At 41.1% G+C, this 22,187-nt stretch overlaps 1 protein-coding gene across 5 annotated transcripts in view; it reads right to left on the bottom strand.

The window, feature by feature from the left end:
- LOC143023342 (BTB/POZ domain-containing protein 7) overlaps nucleotides 1-22,187 on the bottom strand; it is a 65,977-nt gene that overhangs the window by 11,667 nt on the left and 32,123 nt on the right. For 4 of the 5 annotated variants that reach the window (XM_076181875.1, XM_076181870.1, XM_076181865.1 and 1 more), the window contains 5 exons: nucleotides 17,478-17,612; nucleotides 16,469-16,619; nucleotides 14,651-14,808; nucleotides 9,443-9,592; nucleotides 7,713-7,847 (listed from right to left, as the gene is read on the bottom strand). In XM_076181875.1, coding sequence (XP_076037990.1) covers nucleotides 7,713-7,847; nucleotides 9,443-9,592; nucleotides 14,651-14,808; nucleotides 16,469-16,619; nucleotides 17,478-17,612 — 729 coding nt within the window. The remainder of the gene's footprint in view (nucleotides 1-7,712; nucleotides 7,848-9,442; nucleotides 9,593-14,650; nucleotides 14,809-16,468; nucleotides 16,620-17,477; nucleotides 17,613-22,187) is intronic. The other variant, XM_076181885.1, reaches the window with a different exon arrangement.

Genomic DNA, 22,187 nt, shown 5'->3' with positions numbered 1-22,187 from the left:
AATCAGGACAATATAAAATTGGAGAAAAGGAAGTAAAGAAAGTGGAATCTGAAAAAGATCTGGGAGTAATCATCACAAAAGATATGTCCCTTGACAAATATATAAACAATAACGTTGGTGAAACCTATAACTTCCTAAGATTAATAAAAGTGGCTTTCACTCACTTGGATGAAGAAATGGTAAAGAAAATACTAGTCACACAGATAAGGCCAAAATTGGAGTATGCAGCAACACACTATGGTCACCCAGTACTAAAAAGAATACAAGGAAGATTGAAAGAATCCAGAGAACAACTATGAAGATGGCCCCAACACTATCAAAACTGCCACATGAAGAAAGATTGTCAAAACTAGAATTACTGACTGAAACAAAGAAGAGAAAGAGGCAACTTGTTGACCATCTACAGAATTATGAGAGGTATAGAAGTCCTTGATAGAGAAGACTTACTAAATTGGAATAAAAGAAACACAAGAGGTCATGGAAGGAAGCTCAAAAAGGACAGTTACTGAAGAGACTTGAAAAAGAACAGCTTTCCCTACAGAGTGGTGGATGTATGGAACATACTAGATGACACAATAGTGTGTGCAAAAACAATACAAGAATTTAAGAGCATATTAAGATATGGCTAGATACAGAGATAGGACACCATGAGCATAGCTCCCCTTCCCGTAAGATACAACTAGATAAATACTTCCTTTGTCAGACACTCCATATACCATCTCACCTGATCTCATATCTTTCAATGTTCTTTATATCACCCTCTTTTCCTAGTCTTATCATTATCCTGTCCTATCATAGTAATTTCTCTGGTATCTTCCATAGCTACAATCAAAGCTTCCCTATCCTCCTCCATATTCAACAATTCCCTGAAATACTCTACCCATCTACATCTTACCGTTTTCAATTCCATTAGCTTCCATCCATCTCCACCCATTATCTGCCTCCCCTCACACTTTTCACTTCTAATTTTTTTTTCCCAAAATTCTCTATCAAATACTTATCTATCTATATATATGGTGAAAGTGACGAAAGATCATGATAATGAAATAAAAAGATGCATTACAATTGGTTGGAAAGTGTTTGGTATGTATAATAAGATCCTGAGAGGCTCTCTACCTTTATGATTGAAACATAAAGTTTACAATCAATGCATTCTACCAGCAATAATCTACGGATGTGAGACTTGGAAACTAACGAAGGCAATGGAAACAAAACTAAGGATAGCACAGAGGAGAATGGAGAGATTAATGATGGGAATAACACTGAGAGACCAAAAGAGAGCAAGTTGGTTGAGAGAGCAGAATAGAGTGAAAGATATTGTGGAAGTAGTAAAAGAAAGTGGAATTGGGCAGGTAAGTTAGTGCGAACGGCTGATGAGCGATGGAGCAAGTGTGTTACTGAGTGGACGACGCGAGATGGGAAGCGTAGAAGAGGGAGACCAGACAGAAGGTGGAGAGACAAGATTGAGAAGTTTGCAGGAATGACATGACAGAGGATGGCATGGTCATGTGAATCATGGAATGCTATGAAGGAGGCCTTTGTTCAGCAGTGGACTCGGGATGGCGGATTTGATTGATATATATATATACCAAAGGCTTCTTCCCCTTACATTGGAGGTGGCCAAGTCCAAAGGAAAGTACCCACTCCCACCCATTCGACTCCCATCCACAACCCTTTCCTCCCTATCTTAGCTCCTCATGGATGACGGGTCATCCCTGTATCCTGCCCATTGCCCTGGGTCAGAACCAATGTAGCAAGACACAGCACATCCACAGCATGGCTGCTTCACTTAATTGGCAACTCCCCACTCTGCCCCTTTCTCCCCCTTATTTAGAAAAATAGAGAGAGGATGGAGAGAAATCCATTTGGGCCGTGTCAAAATATCATTCATACATAACCACCCCCCTATACCCCCCATCCCTGATCCCCACCCCCTTCTTGGCATCACAGTATCATCTGTACACAGCCATTCTCCACTCACCCAATGCATACATCTCATCCTCTGTCATCCCCTCAAGGTCACTCCCTCCACACCTCTTTTACTAATCTTTCTACACTTATTCTTTCCACATGTCCAAACCATCCCAAATCAAACCAAATCTACCTACTCTACATAAAATCTCTCCTCTTGGCCTTCCTCACTTGGTGTTTTGCTTACATTTATTCTGTACCTTTCATATGATTTCCCATATTTTCCTGGCAACAATTTTTCACATGCTTGCTTCTCTTCTGCTAACACCACCCACACCTTTTCATTTCACTATTTGCTGCCTCCCCTTCTGTTTCCTCCTATCCTCTTCATCTTACATACAGTCCCTATGCATGTTGTAATCCTCCTTTTACATTATGTATGATTATTAATTATTGCTACTAGTAGAATATATTTTTTTCATTAGGTTTAGCTATTTTTTTCTTTACATTTAGTGGTAGCTTTGCTGCTAATTCCCAAACCACGTGACCCCTTCGTGGCCACCTTAGATCGGTGTCCTTTCATGGTCACAACTCTGTAACCATTACCTATAACCCCACATATTGCAACAACACCTATGCAAAACTACACTGCAACACACATACGAACATACATACTCACATGCCCCTAAGCTCTTCCTTCATGTGACCAAACCGTGAAATACCCTTGATTCCTCAGTACACCTTTTACTTTACACACTATATTGCGTAATTTAGATTAATAACAATAATAATTAAATAACCAGAAATAACTACACATCCTTATAATGACAATTATTGTAAGATAAATTAATATCCAAAACTTGTATCACCAAAATAAAATGTAAACTATTTATAACATGCCAACTCCCCAAAATACCCCTGTCAACATTTTTGTCACTTTCCACTAGGGTAGAGAGGAGTTGGCAGTCATTAGGTGGAAAGCAGACCGGGAAGGTCTGCAGTTGTAATCTAGGCTAAGAGACTTTTGTTAAGAGGTCTTCAGTTCTTTGATTTCAAGCAGAACAGATATCTAGGAGATAAAACTATTATATCTGGGTCTGTTGATCATACATGTACATACATAAACAAGTGTATCTAACCATACACTGTGTGCAACCACTATCGACACATATTCAATTAGTGTTTTATTTAATGAACCCTATATTTCTGTGGACAATGCTGTGATACATGGAAGGGAGTGAGTGGGGGATGAGGGAGCGTGTGTGAATGATATTTTGCCCAGAGGGATTTCTCCTTGTCTTCACTTTCACTGCACGAGGGGACGGAGAGGAGCATTACTGATTACATGAAGCAGCCTTGATGTGGATGAACTGTGTCTTGCTGGATTGCTTCTCCCCCAGCACATTGGGCAAGATGCAGGGATGACCAGTCATCCAGGAATAGCAAAGAAAAGAAGAAAGGAGTGAGGGAGGGAGGAGTGGTGAATGGGAGTGGAGTGGGTGGGGACAAATGGATGGGAATGGATTTATGCCTTTTGATTTTGGCAACCTTCCTTGTATAGGGGAAAAAGCCCTTGGTATATACATGTATATTTCTATGGGTTTTCTGATTATCTAAAAAGTTAACAAAAAGTGGTTAATTTCACTGGGATAGTATGATGAATGCTGATTTTGCAGCAGTGATTGGGGGGGGGGGGGGTTATGGCATCAGCTACCAAGTGTCTCACAGTATGGGAACACTGTTGCATAGCTTGCACACAAACACACAGTTAATGTCTACCACTGAAAGATTGTATCATCACATATCACTGCACATAATGAACATAGCCAGCAGATTCATCAAAGAACTTCCTACAAGATGAATACAAATGTAGTACTCACATCAAATATAAAGTAATTCTGAGTAAGTATTGGCAGTAAAATTACCTTCAGTCTTCCTATGAGACCTTTGGATTCAGCAAGCTGGCAAGTATCATCAAAAGCTGGCAAGCCAGGCACATACATACATACATACAATACCAAAGGCTTTTTCCCCCTTACAAGGTAAGTAGCCAATGGCAAAGGCATAAATCCACTACCACCCATTTCATTCCCACATACTCCATTCCCATTTACCACCCCTCCTTCCCTCTTTTCTTGGCTCCTCCTGGATGATGGGTCATCCCTGCATCTTGCCCACTGCCCTGGGTCAGGAGCAATGCAGCAAGACAAGCACATCTACAGTAAGGCCACTTAATTTAATCAGTGACTCTCCCCTCTCCACCCCCTAATGCAGAAAGACAGAAGACAGGGAGAAATCCCTTTGGGTTGCATGAAAATATCATTCACACATACTCCCTAACCTCCCCATCCCTCACCCACTCCCTTTCATGCAACACAGCATCATCCATACACAACCATTCTCCACTCACTCCTATCTTCTCCTTTCCTTCCTTAACAAACATTCCCCTCTGTTTCATTACCCCTTTTACACCATCTATCCATCTCATCCTTGGTTGCACTCTCATGTTCACTCCCCACACCTCTGCCTTCCACACCTCTTTTACTAATTTTTCTTCACTCATTATTTCCATGTGTCAAAACCATCCCAAGACTCTTTCATCAACCCTATCTACCAACTCGCTTTCCACTTCCACTGTCCTCCTCACCATTTCTCACTCAATCCAGCCTAGTGACCCCTACCATTCTTCTCAGGCATTTCATCTCAAATACATTTAAACTCTTCCTCTCTGATGTTCCATGTTTCTGCCCCATACAGTGCTATTGCCACAATCACTCCTTCATACAATCTCTTCTTAGTATCCATTCCCAAATGTCTATTTCTCATTACATTTTTTAATCCCCCCCCCCCCAAGGCATTTACTTGCTTCTCTCAATCTACGTTCTACCTGCACCTCCACTCCTTCCTTTCCCGCCACATTTGCACCCAAGTATCTAAAGCTATCCAATTACTCCAGTCCCTCTCCCTTAATATTCGCTTCCAATTTGCTGTCATCCTCTCCTATTGTGCATCTCATCACCTTACTTTTACCCACATTTATCTTGAATTTCCTTCTTTCACACACCTTCCCAAACTCTGTCACTAACTTCTTTAATGCCTCCTCTGATTCTGCCACAAGAGCAGTGTTTTCAGTAAACAACAACTGGGTTATCTCCCACTTTTCTCCATTTTTTTTAACCATCTCCAATCTCAGGCCCATTACCCTTGCATTTATCTCATGCATCTATGTATAAATTGAACAGCCATGGCGACATAACACATCCTGGTGAAGTCCCACCTTTACCTCAAGCTACTCTCCATTTCTAATTCTAACACAGGCCCTATTACTCTTGTAAAAGCTCTTGACTGCTCCTAACAGCTTTCCTCCTATCCATAAATATGCAATACCTCCTACTCTGCCTTCCTGTCTACCCTGTCATAATCCTTTTTCAAATCCACAAAGGCCCAAAAAACATCCTTACCTTTTCATATATATATATATATATATATATATATATATATATACACATACATACATAATGAAAAAAAAAAATAAATAAAATAAAATAAATAAATAAACAAATCCAATCAAATTTTACAGCACTGGCATCCACTTTACAACTCCAAACATCAAACAGTTAGAACCCAGAGTATCCCTCTACATCTGTCTGTCATACATACATATACCAAAGGCTTTTTCCCCCTTACATGGGAGGTAGACAAAAGAAAAAGGCATAGAAACCACTCCCACCTATTCCATCCCCTACATACTCCACTCCCCTCCACCCTCTTATCTTGGCACCTCCTGGATGACGAGTCATACCTGCATCTTGTCCACTGCCCTGGGTCAGAAGCAGTGTTGCAAGACATAGCACATCCACAGCAAGGCCGCTTCATTAATTCAGCGACACCCCCTCTTCGTCCCCTCATGCAGAAAAGAAGACGGGGAGAAATCCCTTCGGGCTGTGTCAATTTATTTCTCATACATACTCCCTCACCCCCCATCCCCCACCCACTCCCCCTCATGCATCACAGCATCATCTATACACAACCATTCTCCATTCAACCCTATCTTCTGTCCTCTCCTGTCCTTCCTCAACAGACATTCCTCTATTTCCCAATGCCCCTTTTACCCCATCCATCCATCTCATCCTAGGATGCCCCCTCATGTTCACTCCTTCCACCTCAGCCTTCCACACCTCTTTTACTAATCTTTCTTCACATTTGTTTGTCACAAAATATATTTCCACCTATGCAGAAAAACCACCAAGGAAGATAATAAAATGATGACTGAGTGCTTTTGTCTATTTAGACATGTTCTGGGTATATACAATGATGATACAAACATGATTATATATACAAAGTGGAAGGCCATGGATAGGAACACAAAAAGGTCATGAGGGAGTCTCTTGTGGTTAACCTATACCATTTGCGGCAGCAGACATTTGGACCACCACTTCTTTAACAATAAAATTATCAAGTTTGCACATTTCTTGACTTAAATAAAAGTTGTTAATAAATGTATCTTTAATCAGACTGGATTCTATTACATTTCTAGTCAAATATGACCTATTTTTTAACGCTTTCTTTGGCACCCTTCCAATTAATGCAATGATTAAAATCCCTTGAATTAACAAATAATGCATTAGACATCTGACCACTCCTGACACTATACTGATATTGTTTTAACCTTTTAATTCTTTTCCAGTCTGACCTATATAGCAAATTGTGACAAATGCTATACTGTATAGGTAAGACTGGAAAAAAATTAAAAGTTTAAAGCATAAACATCATGTCAGGAGTGGTCAAATGTCTAATGCATTATTTGTTCATTTAAGGGATTTTAATCATTGCATTAACTGGGAGGGTGCCAAAGAAATTGTTAGAAATGAGTCATAGTTGACTAGAAATACAATGGAATCCAGTCTGATTAAAGATACATTTGTCAACAACTAAATTTAATCCAAGGAACGTACAAGTTTGATAATTCTATTGTTAAAAGTGGTGGCCCAAATGTCTGCAGCCCTGAACGGTATAGGTTAACCATGAAAGACTCCCTCACAACCTTTTCCTGTTCCCATTCATGGCCTCCCACTTTGTATATATATATATACTTATGTTTGTATCATCATTGTATGTACCCTAAAGATGTCTAAATAGATGAAAGTGCTTGGTCATCATTTTATTATTTTCCTTGATGGTTTTTCTGCATATTTAGAATCACGAGTTCATGACATTTCTCATGTATTTTCACCTATGTTATTTGCAAAATTCTTCTCTAACATATGTTCATCACTGAGGACAGCTTGCTGGTGTAATGCTGAACAATATTGTAATCCTCTTTTTCACCCAGGGCAGTGGACAAGATGGAGGGATGACCCATCATCCAGGAGGAGCCAAGAAAAGAGGGAGAGAGAGGGGTGGTGAACAGGAGTGGAGTATGTGGAGATGAAATGGATGGGAGTGGATTCATGCCTTTGACTTTGGCTACTCCCTTGTATGGAGGGAAAAAGCCCTTCATATGAGTATGTACAAAAAGGATTATCATTATTATTATTATTTTTTTTTTTTCCCCATTAGGTTTAGCTGAAATAGATGTGCTGTGGATGTGCTGTGTCTTGCTACACTGCTTCTGACCTGGGTAGTGGGCAGGACATAGGGATGACCCTTCATCCACAAGGAGCTAAGAAACAATGGTGGTGGATCGCAGTCGAATGGGTGGGAGCGGGTGCATGCCTTTGACTTGGCTACTTCCCTTAACAGGGGAAAGAAGCCCTTGGTATATAGATATATTGATAGACAGGTTTAGTTATCTTCTTTACGTTTGGTGGCAGCTTTGCTGCTAGACGCCGGACCACGTGACCTCTCCTGACCAAGTGACCTCTCCTCGGCCACCTTGGGTTGGCGTCCTTTCGACGCAGGTCAGAACTCGCCTCGACTTCAAGCTCAACAGACGTCTAGGAGAAGACAAATTTATTGTAATTGTGTACTGTTGAGTGTGTGTGTATGTGTGTGATCATATATATATATATATATATATATATATATATGTACATATATATGTATACATATATATATAGACATATATATATACAGACATATATGTATACATATATATATGTATATATATGTATGTATATATATATATACATATATATATATATATATATATATATATATATATATATATATATATATATATATGCACACACACACATATATATATACATATTATTAGCTCCAATCAGTCTTTATTCCAACCCTGCTCCAGTCACCTCTTCCTTTACACTGGGGACCCAGCACTCCACATAGCAGCTCACAATTACTGCCACCTGGTGTCTGTTCACTGAACCACACAAAATCCAATATGGCTGCCTTCAGCCTAATGACAACAAAAGAATACTTCAACATACAGAAACAATTGTATCCTAACCATTGGCTGTTTGTAACCATTATAGACATAGATTAAAAAACCAACAAACTCTATATTTTCATGGGGTTTCTGTCTTAGAAACCAACACACACTTCCTCCTTGAAGCATACCCATTCTTCCTCTGTTGCCGTTTCTCAATTACCATTCATTACATGCCATATTTCTCTCAGCCTAGCCCAATTTTCTATTTCTTTTCATTTAATCTGCTCAGCTTCAGCACCGTTCTGCCACCCAATTTTTTCTTTGTTTTCTACTCAACTGCCACTCATTTTTTCTTCCACCAGATAATAATATGAAAATTCACTGCCCTCTCCCCTGAACACATGTGTCCAGAATGCTTTCAATTCTCCTTTTAGGCACCAAAACAGCCCATTTAAGCATTCTTCACAACCCTTCCACCCACAAACCTGCCTTGTGTACACTTACACTTGTCTTTAAAGACTATTTGCTATCACCATTTTCTGGTCATTAGACATTTAACATCCCTATACTTTACTTCCTTCCTGCCAACATAACCCTGCCTACTACTCCATCTTTCATCTCATCTCTTATATTAACCTCTTCGATACAATGATGCCTATGTAGGTGTCATGAGGAGCGAGTGGGTATATGAGAATACTGGTGTCAGCATCTTGATTATATCTATTTTGAAATTGTAAATATGCGACTCCCAAATTCTGTGAACTGGTTTGATCATGTCTTCTATGTTTATTATTACTCAGAGTGAAAGAGAATGAGTAATACAGCAGTGACTTTATATCTATGTGAGTAGTGTGATGCATTGTACATTAGGCATCCAATGTTGCATGCTAGAAATTGACACGTACTGAAGAGGTTAAGATCTTCCCAACACAACTACATTTACATTACTCCCAAACCTCTCTACACACTTATTCAAATCTACTCAAAACACTTCTTTCTCTAGCCTCTCACTACCAATGCCACATGCACTCATAATTGCCCATATTCCCCATCCTAATTTTGCTTTCACCCACATCATCAATGACACTTTTCTCCACTTCATCATGCACTTAACTTTTTCATCACTTAATAACAGTGCCATTCCAGTACATGAAGTAAATGCAAATAACATAAAATAAGTAAACACAAGGAACCTACCTTTATTTCTTCGGCATATGGAGTGAAGAGTCTTGGTTTGACAAAGAGTCCATTATTTTTACCCCTGATCCAAGCGTTGACCCGATAATTGGTTGTGTCATCCCCAATCATATGACTTGGTGGGGTGGACACTAAGCCTCTTTTGATTGCCTGTAAGTTAAACAAAATCACATAGAATTAAAATAATAAATAAATAAACTTAACAAAGAAACTTCCATTTCACAAACAAGTTCTTCAGTCTAAGCAAACATTACCTCATTATAAATTTTCCTTGAATTATATTTCTCTCCAAGCAGAAACATGAACTTAAGAGATTAAGAGACAACAATCACCCTTATAAGTGTAGCACAAGACATGGGTTTTAATGTGTATGTGGTGGGAAAGAGGTTTTGATATATATACCCATCTTCTTTGACAATCAACAACCCTTTGAAATTCTCTACCCATCTTCCTCCTTAATGCCTTCACTTCCACTAACATTTGTCCACCTTGTCCACCTGCACCCTTTACCTTCTCACTGCTGAACTGCCCCTCCCCTCACTCTTTTCACTTCCTTCCAATACAAACATACATACACATACCAGAGACTTTTTCTCCCTTACAAGGAAGGTACTTGGAGTAAGCTGCTTGAGTGAGAAACAAAGGTCTGCAAGAGGGGGCTGAGAGGGGGTTGGGGGGTGAGGGATGGAGAGGAACTGGGAGTGGAGGAGGAATGGGGGTGATTCAAGGAGTCACAAGGAGTGCAAAGATGGTGTGTGGAACAAGGAGGATGGGAGGAAATAGAAAGGGGGTGGTGGGATGAGGAAGTGAAGAAGGTTGCAGAAGAGAAGAAGCGAGCTTTCACAGATTGGTTACATAACACAATGAGGGGCTCACATGAGAGATACAAAGAAGAGAGAAGAGAAGTAAAGCATGGGATAAAGGAGGCAAAGAGAAGAGCAGATGTGAAGTGGGGTAAGAGTGACAAAAAATTTTGAAAGTAATAAAAAAATGTTTTGGAAAGAAATTGGGAGAGGAAGAGGGGGCAAATAAAGTAGAGAAAAGGTAAAAGGTGCAGATGGAGAGAAGATGGAAGAGTAGGGGTAACTGGGTTGGATGGATATTGTGCAGGGTGTCTGAAAATAGGGGGTGCAGTGGTGGTGGGCTGGCTGATGAGGTTGTCTGATGTTTGTTTGAGGGAGGAGTGCCAGAGGACTGGAGTAGTGCCTGTGTGGTTCCACTTTGCAGGGGGGCTAGGGGCGAGTGTGAGTGTAGTGGTTTCGGAGGGATCAGCTTGTTGGGTGTAGTTGAGGGGGCTTATGGGGGGGTCTTGATTGGGAGGATGGGGGGAGTGGAGGGAGTGATTGGTGGAGAACAATATGGATTTGGGATGGGTGGGGGTTGCATAGATCAGATTTTTGCGAGAGAGCTATGGGAAGGGATAGGGATGATTTTTGGGTTTTTATAGATCTGGAAAAGGCTTGTGACAGGGTGGATGGAGGGCACTATGGGAGGTGTTGCAGATGTGTGGGACAGGAGGAAAGCTATTGAGAGCAGTCAGGATTTTTTGTGAGAGTGGTAGAGCATGTGTTGGGATTGGGAATGGTGGGAGGGAGTGGTTTGGGGTAGGGATGGGACTTTGTCAGGGATATGTTATGTCACCCTTACTGTTCAATTTATACATGGATGGGGTGGAGCGAGAGGTGAGTGCAGGAGTAGTGGGGCGGGAGTGATGGGTTGGGGATTGGAGATGGTTGGAGAGGATGGAGAAAGGTGGGGGATGGGGTGGCTGTCGTTTGCTGATGACATTGCGCTTGTAGCAGGATCGGAGGAGGGATTGAGGTTGAAGATAAATGTGGGTGGAAGTAGGGCGATGGGATATACAAGGAGAGAGAGTGGCAGCAGACTGGAAGTGAGCGTTGGGGGAGAGAGACTGGAAGAAGTGGATAGTTTTGGATACTTGGGTGCGAGTGTGGTGGGAGGGGGAGGAGTGGAGGTGGGGGTAGAATGTAGATTGAGTGAGGCAAATAAATGCCTTGGGGGATTAAAAAGTGTAATGAGAAATAGAGGAGATTGTGTGAAGGAGTGATTGTGCTGACAGCACTGTACGGAGCAGAAATATGGAACATAAGAGAGGAAGAGAGGAGGACTTTTGAATGTGGTTGAGATGAGGTGTCTGAGAAGTATGATAGGGGTTACTAGGCTGGATACAGTGAGAAATGAGGTGGTGAGGAGGAGAATAGGGGTGGACAAGGAGTTGAGAGATAAGGTTGATGAAAGAGTATAGGAATGGTTTGGATACATGGAAAGAATGAGTGAAGAAAGATTAGTAAAAGATGTGTGGAAGGCAGAGGTGGAAGGAATGAACATGAGGGGTCAACCTAGGATGAGATGGATAGATGGGGTAAAAGGGCCATTGGGAAAGAGGGGAATATCCGTTGAGGAAGGACAGGAGAGGACAGAAGATAGGGGTGAATGGAGAATGGTTGTGTATGGATGATGTTGTGATGCATGAGGAGTGCGTGGGGGATGGGGGGTGAGGGGTGAGGGAGTATGTGTGAGAAATAAATTCACACAGCCTTAAGGAATTCCTCCCTGTCTTTTCCTTTTCTGCATGAAGGGACGAAGAGGGGGGGTGGTCGGCGATTTAATGAAGTAGCCTTGCTGTGGATGTGCTGTGTTTTGCGACACTACTTCTGACCCAGGCAGTGGGAGAGATGCAGGGATGACTCGTCATCCAGGAGGTGCCAAGATAAGAGGGAGGGAAGAGGGTGGAGGGGTGTGGAATATGTTGAGGATGGAATAGGTGGTAGTGGTTTTCCTGCCTTTGTTTTTTGGCTACCTCCCTTGCAAGGGGAAAAAGCCTTTGGTATATGTATGTATGTACAAGGAAGGTAGCCAAAAAAGAAAGGCATAAAAACTACTCCCCACCCATTCCATCCCCAACATACTTCATTCCCCTCCACCCTCTTCCCTCCCTCGTATCTTGGCACCTCCTGGATGATGGGTCATTCCTGCATCTCGCCCCCTGCCCTGGGATAGAAGCAGTGTCACAAGACACAGCAGATCCACAGCAAGGCTGCTTCATTAAATTGGCGACCCTCCCTTTCCACTTTCCATCCCCACATGCAGAAAAGGAGAAGACGGGGAGAAATCCCTTTAGGATGCATCAATTTATTTCCCACACATACTCTCTCACCCCCCCCCCCCACACTCTCCCACATGCATCACAGCTTCATCCATACACAACCATTCTCCACTCACCTCTATCTTCTGTCCTCTCCCAATCTTCCTCAACAGACATTCCCCTCTTTCCCAATGCCTTTTTTTTTTACTACATCCATCCATCTCATCCTTGGTCATCCCCTCATGTTCACTCCTTCCACATCTGCCTTTCATACTTCTTTTATTGATCTTTCTTCACTCATTCTTTCCACGTATCCAAACTTCCAATACTCTTTCATCAACCCTATCTCCCAACGCCCTTTCCACCCCTGTTCTCCTCCTTACCTCCTCATTTCTCACTCAATCCAGCCTAGTAACCCCTATCATACTTCTCAGGCACTTAATCTCAAACACATTCAAACTCTTCCTCTCTATGTTCCATGTTTCTGCCCCATACAGTGCTGTTGGCACAATCACTCCTTCATACAATCTCCTCTTAGCACCCATTCCCAAATGTCTATTTCTCATTACACTTTTTAATCCCCCAAGGCATTTACTTGCTCCCCTCAATCTACATTCTACCTCCACCTCGACTACTCCCTTTCCTCCCACATTCACATCCAAGTATCTAAAACTATCCACTTCCTCCAGTCTCTCTCCCTTAATACTCACTTCCAGTCTGCTGCCACTTTCTCCCTTGTAAATCTCTTCACCTTACTTTTACCCATTTTCATCTTCAATTTCTTTTGCACACCTTCCCAAACTCCATCACTAACTTCCTCAATTCCTCCTCTGATCCTGTTACAAGCACAGTGTTGTCAGCAAACAACAACTGGCATATCTCCCTCTTTTCTCCATTTCCTTTATCCATCTCCAATCTCTGACCCATTACCCTTGCAGTTACCTCTTGCACCACCCCATCCACACACAAATTGAACAGCCAAGGTGACATAACACATCCCTGGCTTCGTCCTACCTTTACCTCAAACCACTCACTCTCTCCATTTGATTCTAACACAAGCTCTACTACTTTTGTAAAAACTCTTGAATTTTTCTATCACAGTGGATGTCTATTTTAACTGCCAGCACCCTTGTAAGGGGTTAAAGGTCTTTTGGTATATGTATGTACACATACATCAAAAGGTCCCCTTTATACTGGGTTAAGGGGTGACAAGTCGAAGGACATACCCACATCCCACATCATCTATCTATATACCAAGAGGTTTTTCCCACTTTTAAGGGAGGTAGCTAAATCAGAGGCATGTACATACTCCCACCCATTTCACTCTTCACCACCCCTCTTCGTCCCCTCATGCAGAAAAAAGATGGAGAGAAATCTCTACATGCTGTGTCAAAATATTATTCACACATAAGCACCCCATACCCCCTATCCCTCCCTTCCTTGCATTACAGTATCATCCATACACAGTTATTTTACACTCATCCCTATCTCCTGCCTTCTCCCTTCCTTGCTCAATAGACAATCCCCTCTTGCTCAAGCCTCCTTCACCCCATCCATCCATCTCATCCTCAGTTGTCCCCTGAAGTTCACTCCCTCCACCTCTGCCTTCCACATCTTTTACTAATCTTTCATCACTCATGTGTCAAAACCATCCCAATAATCTTTCATCAGCCCTATCTGCCATCTCCTTTTCCACTCCCACTCTCCTCCTTGTAATCACCTCCTCCACATCATTAATAAAACCCAATCAACCACCCCTTTCTATCTCAGCACCTCAAGGATGAAGTGTTGCCCTGTCTCTCTGTCATAATGCTTTAGTATAGAAAGCAATGCAACTAGGTTATGTCATTGTTCTGTCCATTCACAATCTTTTTATGTTAATTCCTATCTTCTGCATTCTCTCTTCCTTGGTCAAGCGACATTCTATGTGCATTGAAAGCCAACTTCACCCGATCCATCCATTCATCCTCTATTGTTAAGAAATTTAATATGCCTCTTAATTGTCTAAGTGAAATCAACTTATCCTGCATAGAAACATATCTTTGATTTCTCATATTCTTTAACTTGAGAGCAAGACAAACTTTGTTTGCAAAACAACATACCTGAGTTAGAATTTCATGGTTGGGAGGAAGCACATGATCCATTCTAACATGAGGCAACAGTTCGGACAGAATCTCCCTCAGTTCCACATCATTCATGTCCCTTTTGCGGACACCTTTTCGGGCCACCGAGTGTGCAGTTTGGGATACCAGGTTAGGTTCTGTGGGAGAATAAAAACAAAATAGGTTTTAAATCCCTGAGCTCCATCAAATACATTCAAAGCTTAGCCACTTTGTAGAATACAGTCAAACCTTGGTTTTCGAACATAATTAATTCCAAAAATCTGTTCTAAAACCGAATTGTTCGAAAAACAAATCATATTTTCCCATTACAAATAATGTAAAAGATATTTAATCATTCCCAAGCACCAGATAAATGCTTATTTACCTAACTATATTTTATATATCAAACAAAAACATAACAGAAGTAAATTTAATGACAAAGCAACACTGTTCAGTTATTATGCAATGTATGTACTGTACCCTTTTGGCTGAATCCAATAAAATTAATAACAAAAGCACAACAAAACTATTCAGCTCAGTAATCAACACAGAACTGTTTACGTTTCATCAGCGGCCACATGTCAGCATCATTCAAGAACTGAAATTTTGTTTGAAAACAGAGGTATTTCCTGCTCAAATTTTTTGTTCGAAAACCGATTTGTTCGAGTTCAGAGATGTTCGAGAATAGAAGTTTGACTGTACATAGATATCTATCACATATCTATATACCTCCCATGTAAGGGGGAAAGAGCCTTTGGTTTATGTATGTATGTATATACCAAAGACTTCTGACCCCTGATATGGGAGGTAGTAAATCAAGGCAATCCCATTCATTCCACTCCTATCCACCACCTTTAGAGTGGGTAGCAGCTTGGAGAAAGAAAGAAAGAAAGAAAGAAAGAAAGAAAGAAAGAAAGAAAGAAAGAAAGAAAGAAAGAAAGAAAGAAAGAAAGAAAGAAAGAAAAAAAAAAAAAAAAAAAAAAAAGAAAGAAAGAAAAAAAAAAAAAAAATTGTTTGGTGATGACAAATGTCTATCATCTAATCAGAGTGGCTGTCCAGTGATGTTGGCAACCATGGAATGCTATCCACTTCTTTCCTCAGCCAGCTTAATAAGATCCACAGACAGCTGTCTGTCATTGGACAGAAAAAAATCCTAAAATGTAGATACTCGGTCAAATGACTGCATTAAGTCTCTCTTGCAGGGTACATCATGCAACCTTCTGGAACCATTAATAAGTACTGATACCTACCTGTGGTGGAACTGCAAAGTGGACAACAGAACTGGCCAGTTTCAAAACCTCTATATGAATTATGTACACATACATGTAACATGGGTCAATATAAGGTCAGAACTGACCACCGAAAACACAGACTATACTCATAGCTCTTATCTTGCATACTATCTATCTATATCCCTCACCTCTATTAGGAAGTGCAGCCCTGATTAATGAACACCTTCAAGGGAAAAAAGTTATTTCGGGGTGGAGCAACAAATAAATTAAATTCAATGAATATTAACCACAAGGTGAGAAACTTAAATCAGGAGCCATCACCTTCACCCAATGTGATTAGACAGCAATATCAAGTGGCAGTTCATAGTAGCTGCCTGGATGGAATCCAGGTCTACATAGTTACATGGCAAGTTTTAAATATAAGTACGATTCAACAAGGGAGGGAGGGTGAAGGGGAGTGGAATATATAGGAAATGGTATGGGTGGGAGTGCTTTCTATGCCTTTTTCTTTTTGGCTACCCCCCATGTAGGGGGAAAAGGCTTTTGGTATATGTATGTATGTACGATTCGACAACATTAAACTAACCTCTGTCTTCCATTCTTTTGAGCAGCTGCTGCTCCCCCCAACGCAACACAGCCTGCAGAACTTCCAGCTCTGCCGCTTGGAGGAAGTCCGATTGTAAAGCTTCGAGCAGGGTCCCCTTGTCTAGTTCTAGTAGCACCCCGGACTGTGCAACCTGAAAATATAGATAAGGTCATCAGATACTTCAAGATAATTCTAACAAACTGAAATAATAGCCATCAACAACGCAAAAAATATTGTGTCGCATGAAAGAAAAAGAAGCAGAAGAGACAGAGAAAAGGAAAGAGTGAGAGAAAGTGTGTGAGAATGAGAGAGAGAGTGAAAGAGAGAGAGAGAGAGAGAGAGAGAGAGAGAGAGAGAGAGAGAGAGAGAGAGAGAGAGAGAGAGAGAGAGAGAGAGAGAGAGAGAGAGAGAGAGAGAGAGAGAGAGAGGAGAGAGAGAGAGAGAGAGAGAGAGAGAGAGAGAGAGAGAGAGAGAGAGAGAGAGAGAGAGAGAGAGAGAGAGAGAGAGAGAGAGAGAGAGAGAGAGAGAGAGAGAGAGCAGAGAGAGGAGAGAGAGAGAGCAGAGAGAGGAGAGAGAGAGAGGAGAGAGAGGAGAGAGAGGAGAGCAGAGAGGAGAGAGAGCAGAGAGAGAGCAGAGAGAGAGAGGAGAGAGAGAGGAGAGAGAGAAGGGAGAGAGAGAGGGGAGTGAGAGCAAGACAGACAGGAGAGAGAGGAGAGTGAGAGAGATGGGAGAGAGGGGAGAGGAGAGAGTGGACAAAAAAGAGCAAGATGAGTCAGCGAGAGATAGAGTGAGTGAGATTGAGTGTGAGAGAGAAAAAGAGAAAGAGAGGAGAGAGGAGAGAGAGAAGACAGAGGAGAGGGTGAGAGAGTAAACACTAATATATAATGTTAAGGTAGGTTCTATTTATGGATATTCTCCTTATGCAATGTCTTTGCACAACCCAATTCTGGTACACAAGACCCAGATATGTGACATAATATTAAGAAAACTTCCGAAGACCAACACTCACCTGTGAAAACTCTTCCCGCAAGAAGTGTAGAGCTTGTCGGTGGACCCATGCCGACCCATGTGCTTCTCCACTCCACCGTAAAACACTAACAAGGTTATCCACAATCAATGACTCAACTATCAAGTCCTCACAGCCCTGAAATCCAATGCAAAATGTAAAACTGTGTCATACCACTGTGGGGGTTTTGGTTTCCAGTTAGTGAAAAACCTGACAATAATCATTATCATTATTATGGAGGTAGAATGAAGATCGAGAGAAGGAAGTATATACCTTGGGAGATTAAAAAGTGTAATGAGAAATAGACATTTGGGAATGGATGCTAAGAGATTGTACAAAGCTGTGATTGTACCAACATCAGTGTATTATTAGAGAGGAAGAAAGAGTTTAAATGTGTTTGAGATGAAATGTCTGATAAGTATGGTAGAGGTTACTAGGCTGGATACAGTGAGAAATGAGGAGGTAAGGAGGAGAGCAGGAGTGGAAAAGGAGTTGGGAGATAGGGTTGATGAAAGAGTATTGGGACGGTTTAGACACATGGAAAGAATGAGTGAAGAAAGATTAGTAAAAGAGGTGTGGAAGACTGAGGTGGGAGTGAACATGAGGGAATGACCTAGGATGAGATGGATGGATGGGGTAAAAGGGGCATTGGGAAAGAGGGGAATGTCTGTTGAGGAAGGATGGGAGAAGACAGAAGACAGGTGAGTGGAGAATGGTTGTGTATGAATGATACTGTGATGTAAGGAAGGGAGTGGGTGGGGGATAGGAGGTTAGGGAGTATAAGTGAAAAATATTTTGACACAGACTGTAGGGATTTCTTCCCTGCTTCTCTTTTTCTACATGAGGGAACAATTTAATGAAGCAGCCCTGCTGTGGATGTGCTGTGTCTTGCTGCATTGCTTCTGACCCAAGATATAGGGATGACCAGTCATCCAGGAGGAGCCAAGAAAAGAGGGAGGGACAGGTTGTGAATGGGAGTGGAGTATGTTGGGGATGGAATGAGTGGGAGTGGATTTTATGCCTTTGTTTTTTGGCTATCGCCCTTGTAAAGGGAGAAAAAGCCTTTGGTATATGTATGACTTCAGCTTCCTCCATTGTAAGGGGGGAAAAGCCCTTGGTATATGTATGTATTATCCTTTGGCTGTTAATGGATTAAATCTACCTCATTCTAAACTTTTATCTTGTAAATGCAACTTTGAACATTTTCCCTGGCTCTTACCAGCCAATTCCATTTCTCCCTAATGCAGTGGTCAGCAACCCTTACAGCTAGAAGAGCCATTCCTTAAAGTTTAATAAAAAATATTGTGCTGTATGAACAAAGTTTTTTTTACAAATCCTGATAATTGATGGCTACAGATCTTTTCATAGTTGAATAAATAAAAAAAATATATATATAAATTTGACTGGAATGTCTTATAAATGTACAGTATATGAGGTCTTTTTGATGGTATAATTATTTTGTAAGAAGCTTCTGGAGTCACACAAGTGGCCTGAAAGAGCTGCAGATTGCCGATCACTGCCCTTGTGATACCCTGCCCATGAAAGGGATGATATACTTCTACATTCAATATACTAAAGGGGTGAAGATTATCAAAAAACCAGATGTATTTCAGACTGGAATGCGCTGCAGTGGTGGAGCCATCACATAAAAAAACAGATATAAACAAGAAAAAGAAACTTCAGGCAGCAGCAACCAAAATTGTTCCATACATACATATATACACCAAAGGCTTTTTCCCCCTTACAATGTAGGGAGGTAGCCAAAAAACAAAGGCACAAAATCCACTCCCACCCACTCCATCCCCAAATACTCCACTTCCATTCACCCAACTCCCTCTTATCTTGGCTTTTCCTGGATGATGGGTCATTCCTGCATCTTGCCCATTACTCTGGGTTAGAAGCAGTGTTGCAAGACACAGCACATCCACAGCAAGGCCACATAATTTAATCATTGACATCCCCCCCCCTCAATCCCCTCATGCAGAAAAAGAGAAAATGAGGAGAAATCCCTTTGGGTTGCATCAATCTATTATTCACATGTACTCCCTCACCCTCCTTTCCATGCATCACAGCTCAAAAGACATTCCCCTCTTTTCCAATGCCCCTTATACCCCATCCATCTATCTCATCCTTGGTCCCCTCTCATGTTCACTCTCTACCTCTGCCTTCCAAACCTCTTTTACCAATCTTTCTTCACTCATTTCTTCCATGTGTCCAAACCATCCTAATACTCTTTCATTAACCCTATCTCCCAACTCCCTTTCCACCCCTGTTCTCACTCTATACAGCCTATTAACTCCTTTCATACTTCTCAGGCATTTCATCTCAAGCATATTCAAACTCCTCCTTTCTCCCTCTCTTATGTTCTATGATTTTGGCTCATACAGTACTGCTGGCACAATGACTCCTTCATACAATCTCCTCTTATCATCCATTCCCAGATGTCTATTTCTCATTACACTTTTTAATCCACCAAGGCATTTACTTGCTTCTCTCAATCTACACTCGACCTCCACCTCCACTTCACCTTTTCCTGCCACATTTGCACCCAAGTATCTAAAACTATCCACTTCCACAAGTCTCTCTCCCTTAATACTCATTTCCAGTTTACTGCCATTTTCTTCCCTTCTACATCTCATCACCTTAATTTTACCCACACTTATCTTCAACTTCCTTCTTTCACACACCTTCCCAAACTTTGTCATCTTCCTTTTACTGCCATCTCTTCCATTATCATCTCTCCATCTGCAGCTTTTACCTTTTCTTCTCTACTTGATTAGCCTCCTCTTCCTCTCTTAATTTCTTTCCAAAACATCTTTTTATTACTTTCAAAATTTTCTGTCATACTCTTACCCTATCTCACATTTGCTCTCCTCTTTACTTGATTTATCTTATGCTTTACTTCTCTTCTCCAAACCTTTATGATAATTCATACAAAGAGACTGAATATTCTGAGGCTGCCAACATTAGAGAAGAAAGCGAGGCAATCTAATATCGGCCATGAAAGGTGCAGACATGGTAAAGACCTCTTACTTTAGGGGGGGGGGAGAGGGAGAGGGGAGAGGAGAGGAGAGGAGAGGAGAGAGAAATCCACAAGGTTTTATATATATATCAATACAAATAAATCAATCACTCAATAAAATAAAATAAATAAAAATAAAATAAGTAAAATGAAATAAAAATACAGTTTTCCATAAAGGATTACTGATTCATAGAATAGTTTGAATGAAGGAACAATAAATTCATGTAACATGGCTCAATTTAAGGTCAGAATTGACCACTGGGAACATAGTAATATAATATGATAATAATAATAATAATAATATTTAATTAGACATAGACAATACCTTATGTTCATACAAAGGGCTTCTTCCCCCTTTATGAGAGAGGTAGCTAAGTTAAAGGCACGCACCTGCTCCCACCCATTCCACCACCCTTGTTTCCCTCTCATCATAGCTCCTTATGGATGATTTCCCTGCATACTAAAACTAGGTAAATACCATACAAAGGGCACTTTCCCCTTACAAGGAATGGTGGTGGTCTCAAAACACATACACACCTGACACCCATTCATCATCCCATTGATCAGGGTCATCCCTGTCCCATGCCACACTGCTCAGGTCAAGGAAATGCATACATACATGCCAAAGAACCTTCCTCTTATCACAAGAGGGGTGACCACATCATAGCATACACCAACTGTACACCCATCCAAACCCACTCATTGCTCCTCCCAACATAGCACCTTGTGTAGGCAGGGTCATCCCTGACCCCCCACCACACTACTCATGTCAAAGTCAATGCAGTGAGACACATGTCTTCTGCAAACACCATTTATAAACACCTTCATCTAAATCTCTCTTAACCAAACTTCATGTTTCCTTGGCTTAGTAGCACCAGATTTGTTTAGAAAAACCATTAACACTGAATGTCAAAGCATATTTTGTAAGCTATTGCTCAGCTTTGTGAATATTTGAAACTTGTATTATAATTTTTTTTACACCAAATTCACATGAGCTCCTGACCATCCACATTAAATTCTTAATTAGATAAAGTTTCTGACCAACACATTTCTTGCAAGCCATGGTTATACAGTTACTGTACACTCTAAAATTGTGATAACAGAAGCTATTCACTACAAAACAAGTGAAAGTTTAGACCATTTTACTATAAATGAACACAATGTAAATTCAAGCAGTGAGCCATCCATACTGCATTTTGCCTGTGGTTTGCTCTGAAATCAGCAGTACCTATCTCCTTAACCTCTTCAATACGAGTCAAATTCTTGTGTGCAGCATCGGATGCCTGATGCACAATGATTAAATGATGCATCACAATACTTGCATTATAAGATATAAAGTCACTGCTGATTTACTCATTCCTTTTCACTCTGAGTAATAATAACACAGAAAATGCAATCAAGCCAGTTCACAGAATTCGGGGGTCACTCAGCTACAACTACAAAACAAATATAATCAGGACGCCAATGCTGGCATATTCGTATATCACCTCGTGCCTCATGGCACCTATGTAGGTGTCATCGTATTGAAGAGGTTAATGCAGGGACTACTTGTGTAACATGGACACTTACTTGGATAACCAGATTTTGTCCACAACATACAAAATATATTGAACAAAGGTACACTGAATGGGAGGGTGTACATTCTTACTCAAAACCTTTAATTCTTTTTCATTTATACTTCATCTTCTCCC

The sequence above is a fragment of the Oratosquilla oratoria genome, chromosome 3 (genome assembly GCF_046742065.1).
Source record: "Oratosquilla oratoria isolate Oo_2021 chromosome 3, ASM4674206v1, whole genome shotgun sequence".
In the NCBI taxonomy this organism is placed as follows: domain Eukaryota; kingdom Metazoa; phylum Arthropoda; class Malacostraca; order Stomatopoda; family Squillidae; genus Oratosquilla; species Oratosquilla oratoria.
This window is presented reverse-complemented; position numbering and strand designations above follow the sequence as displayed.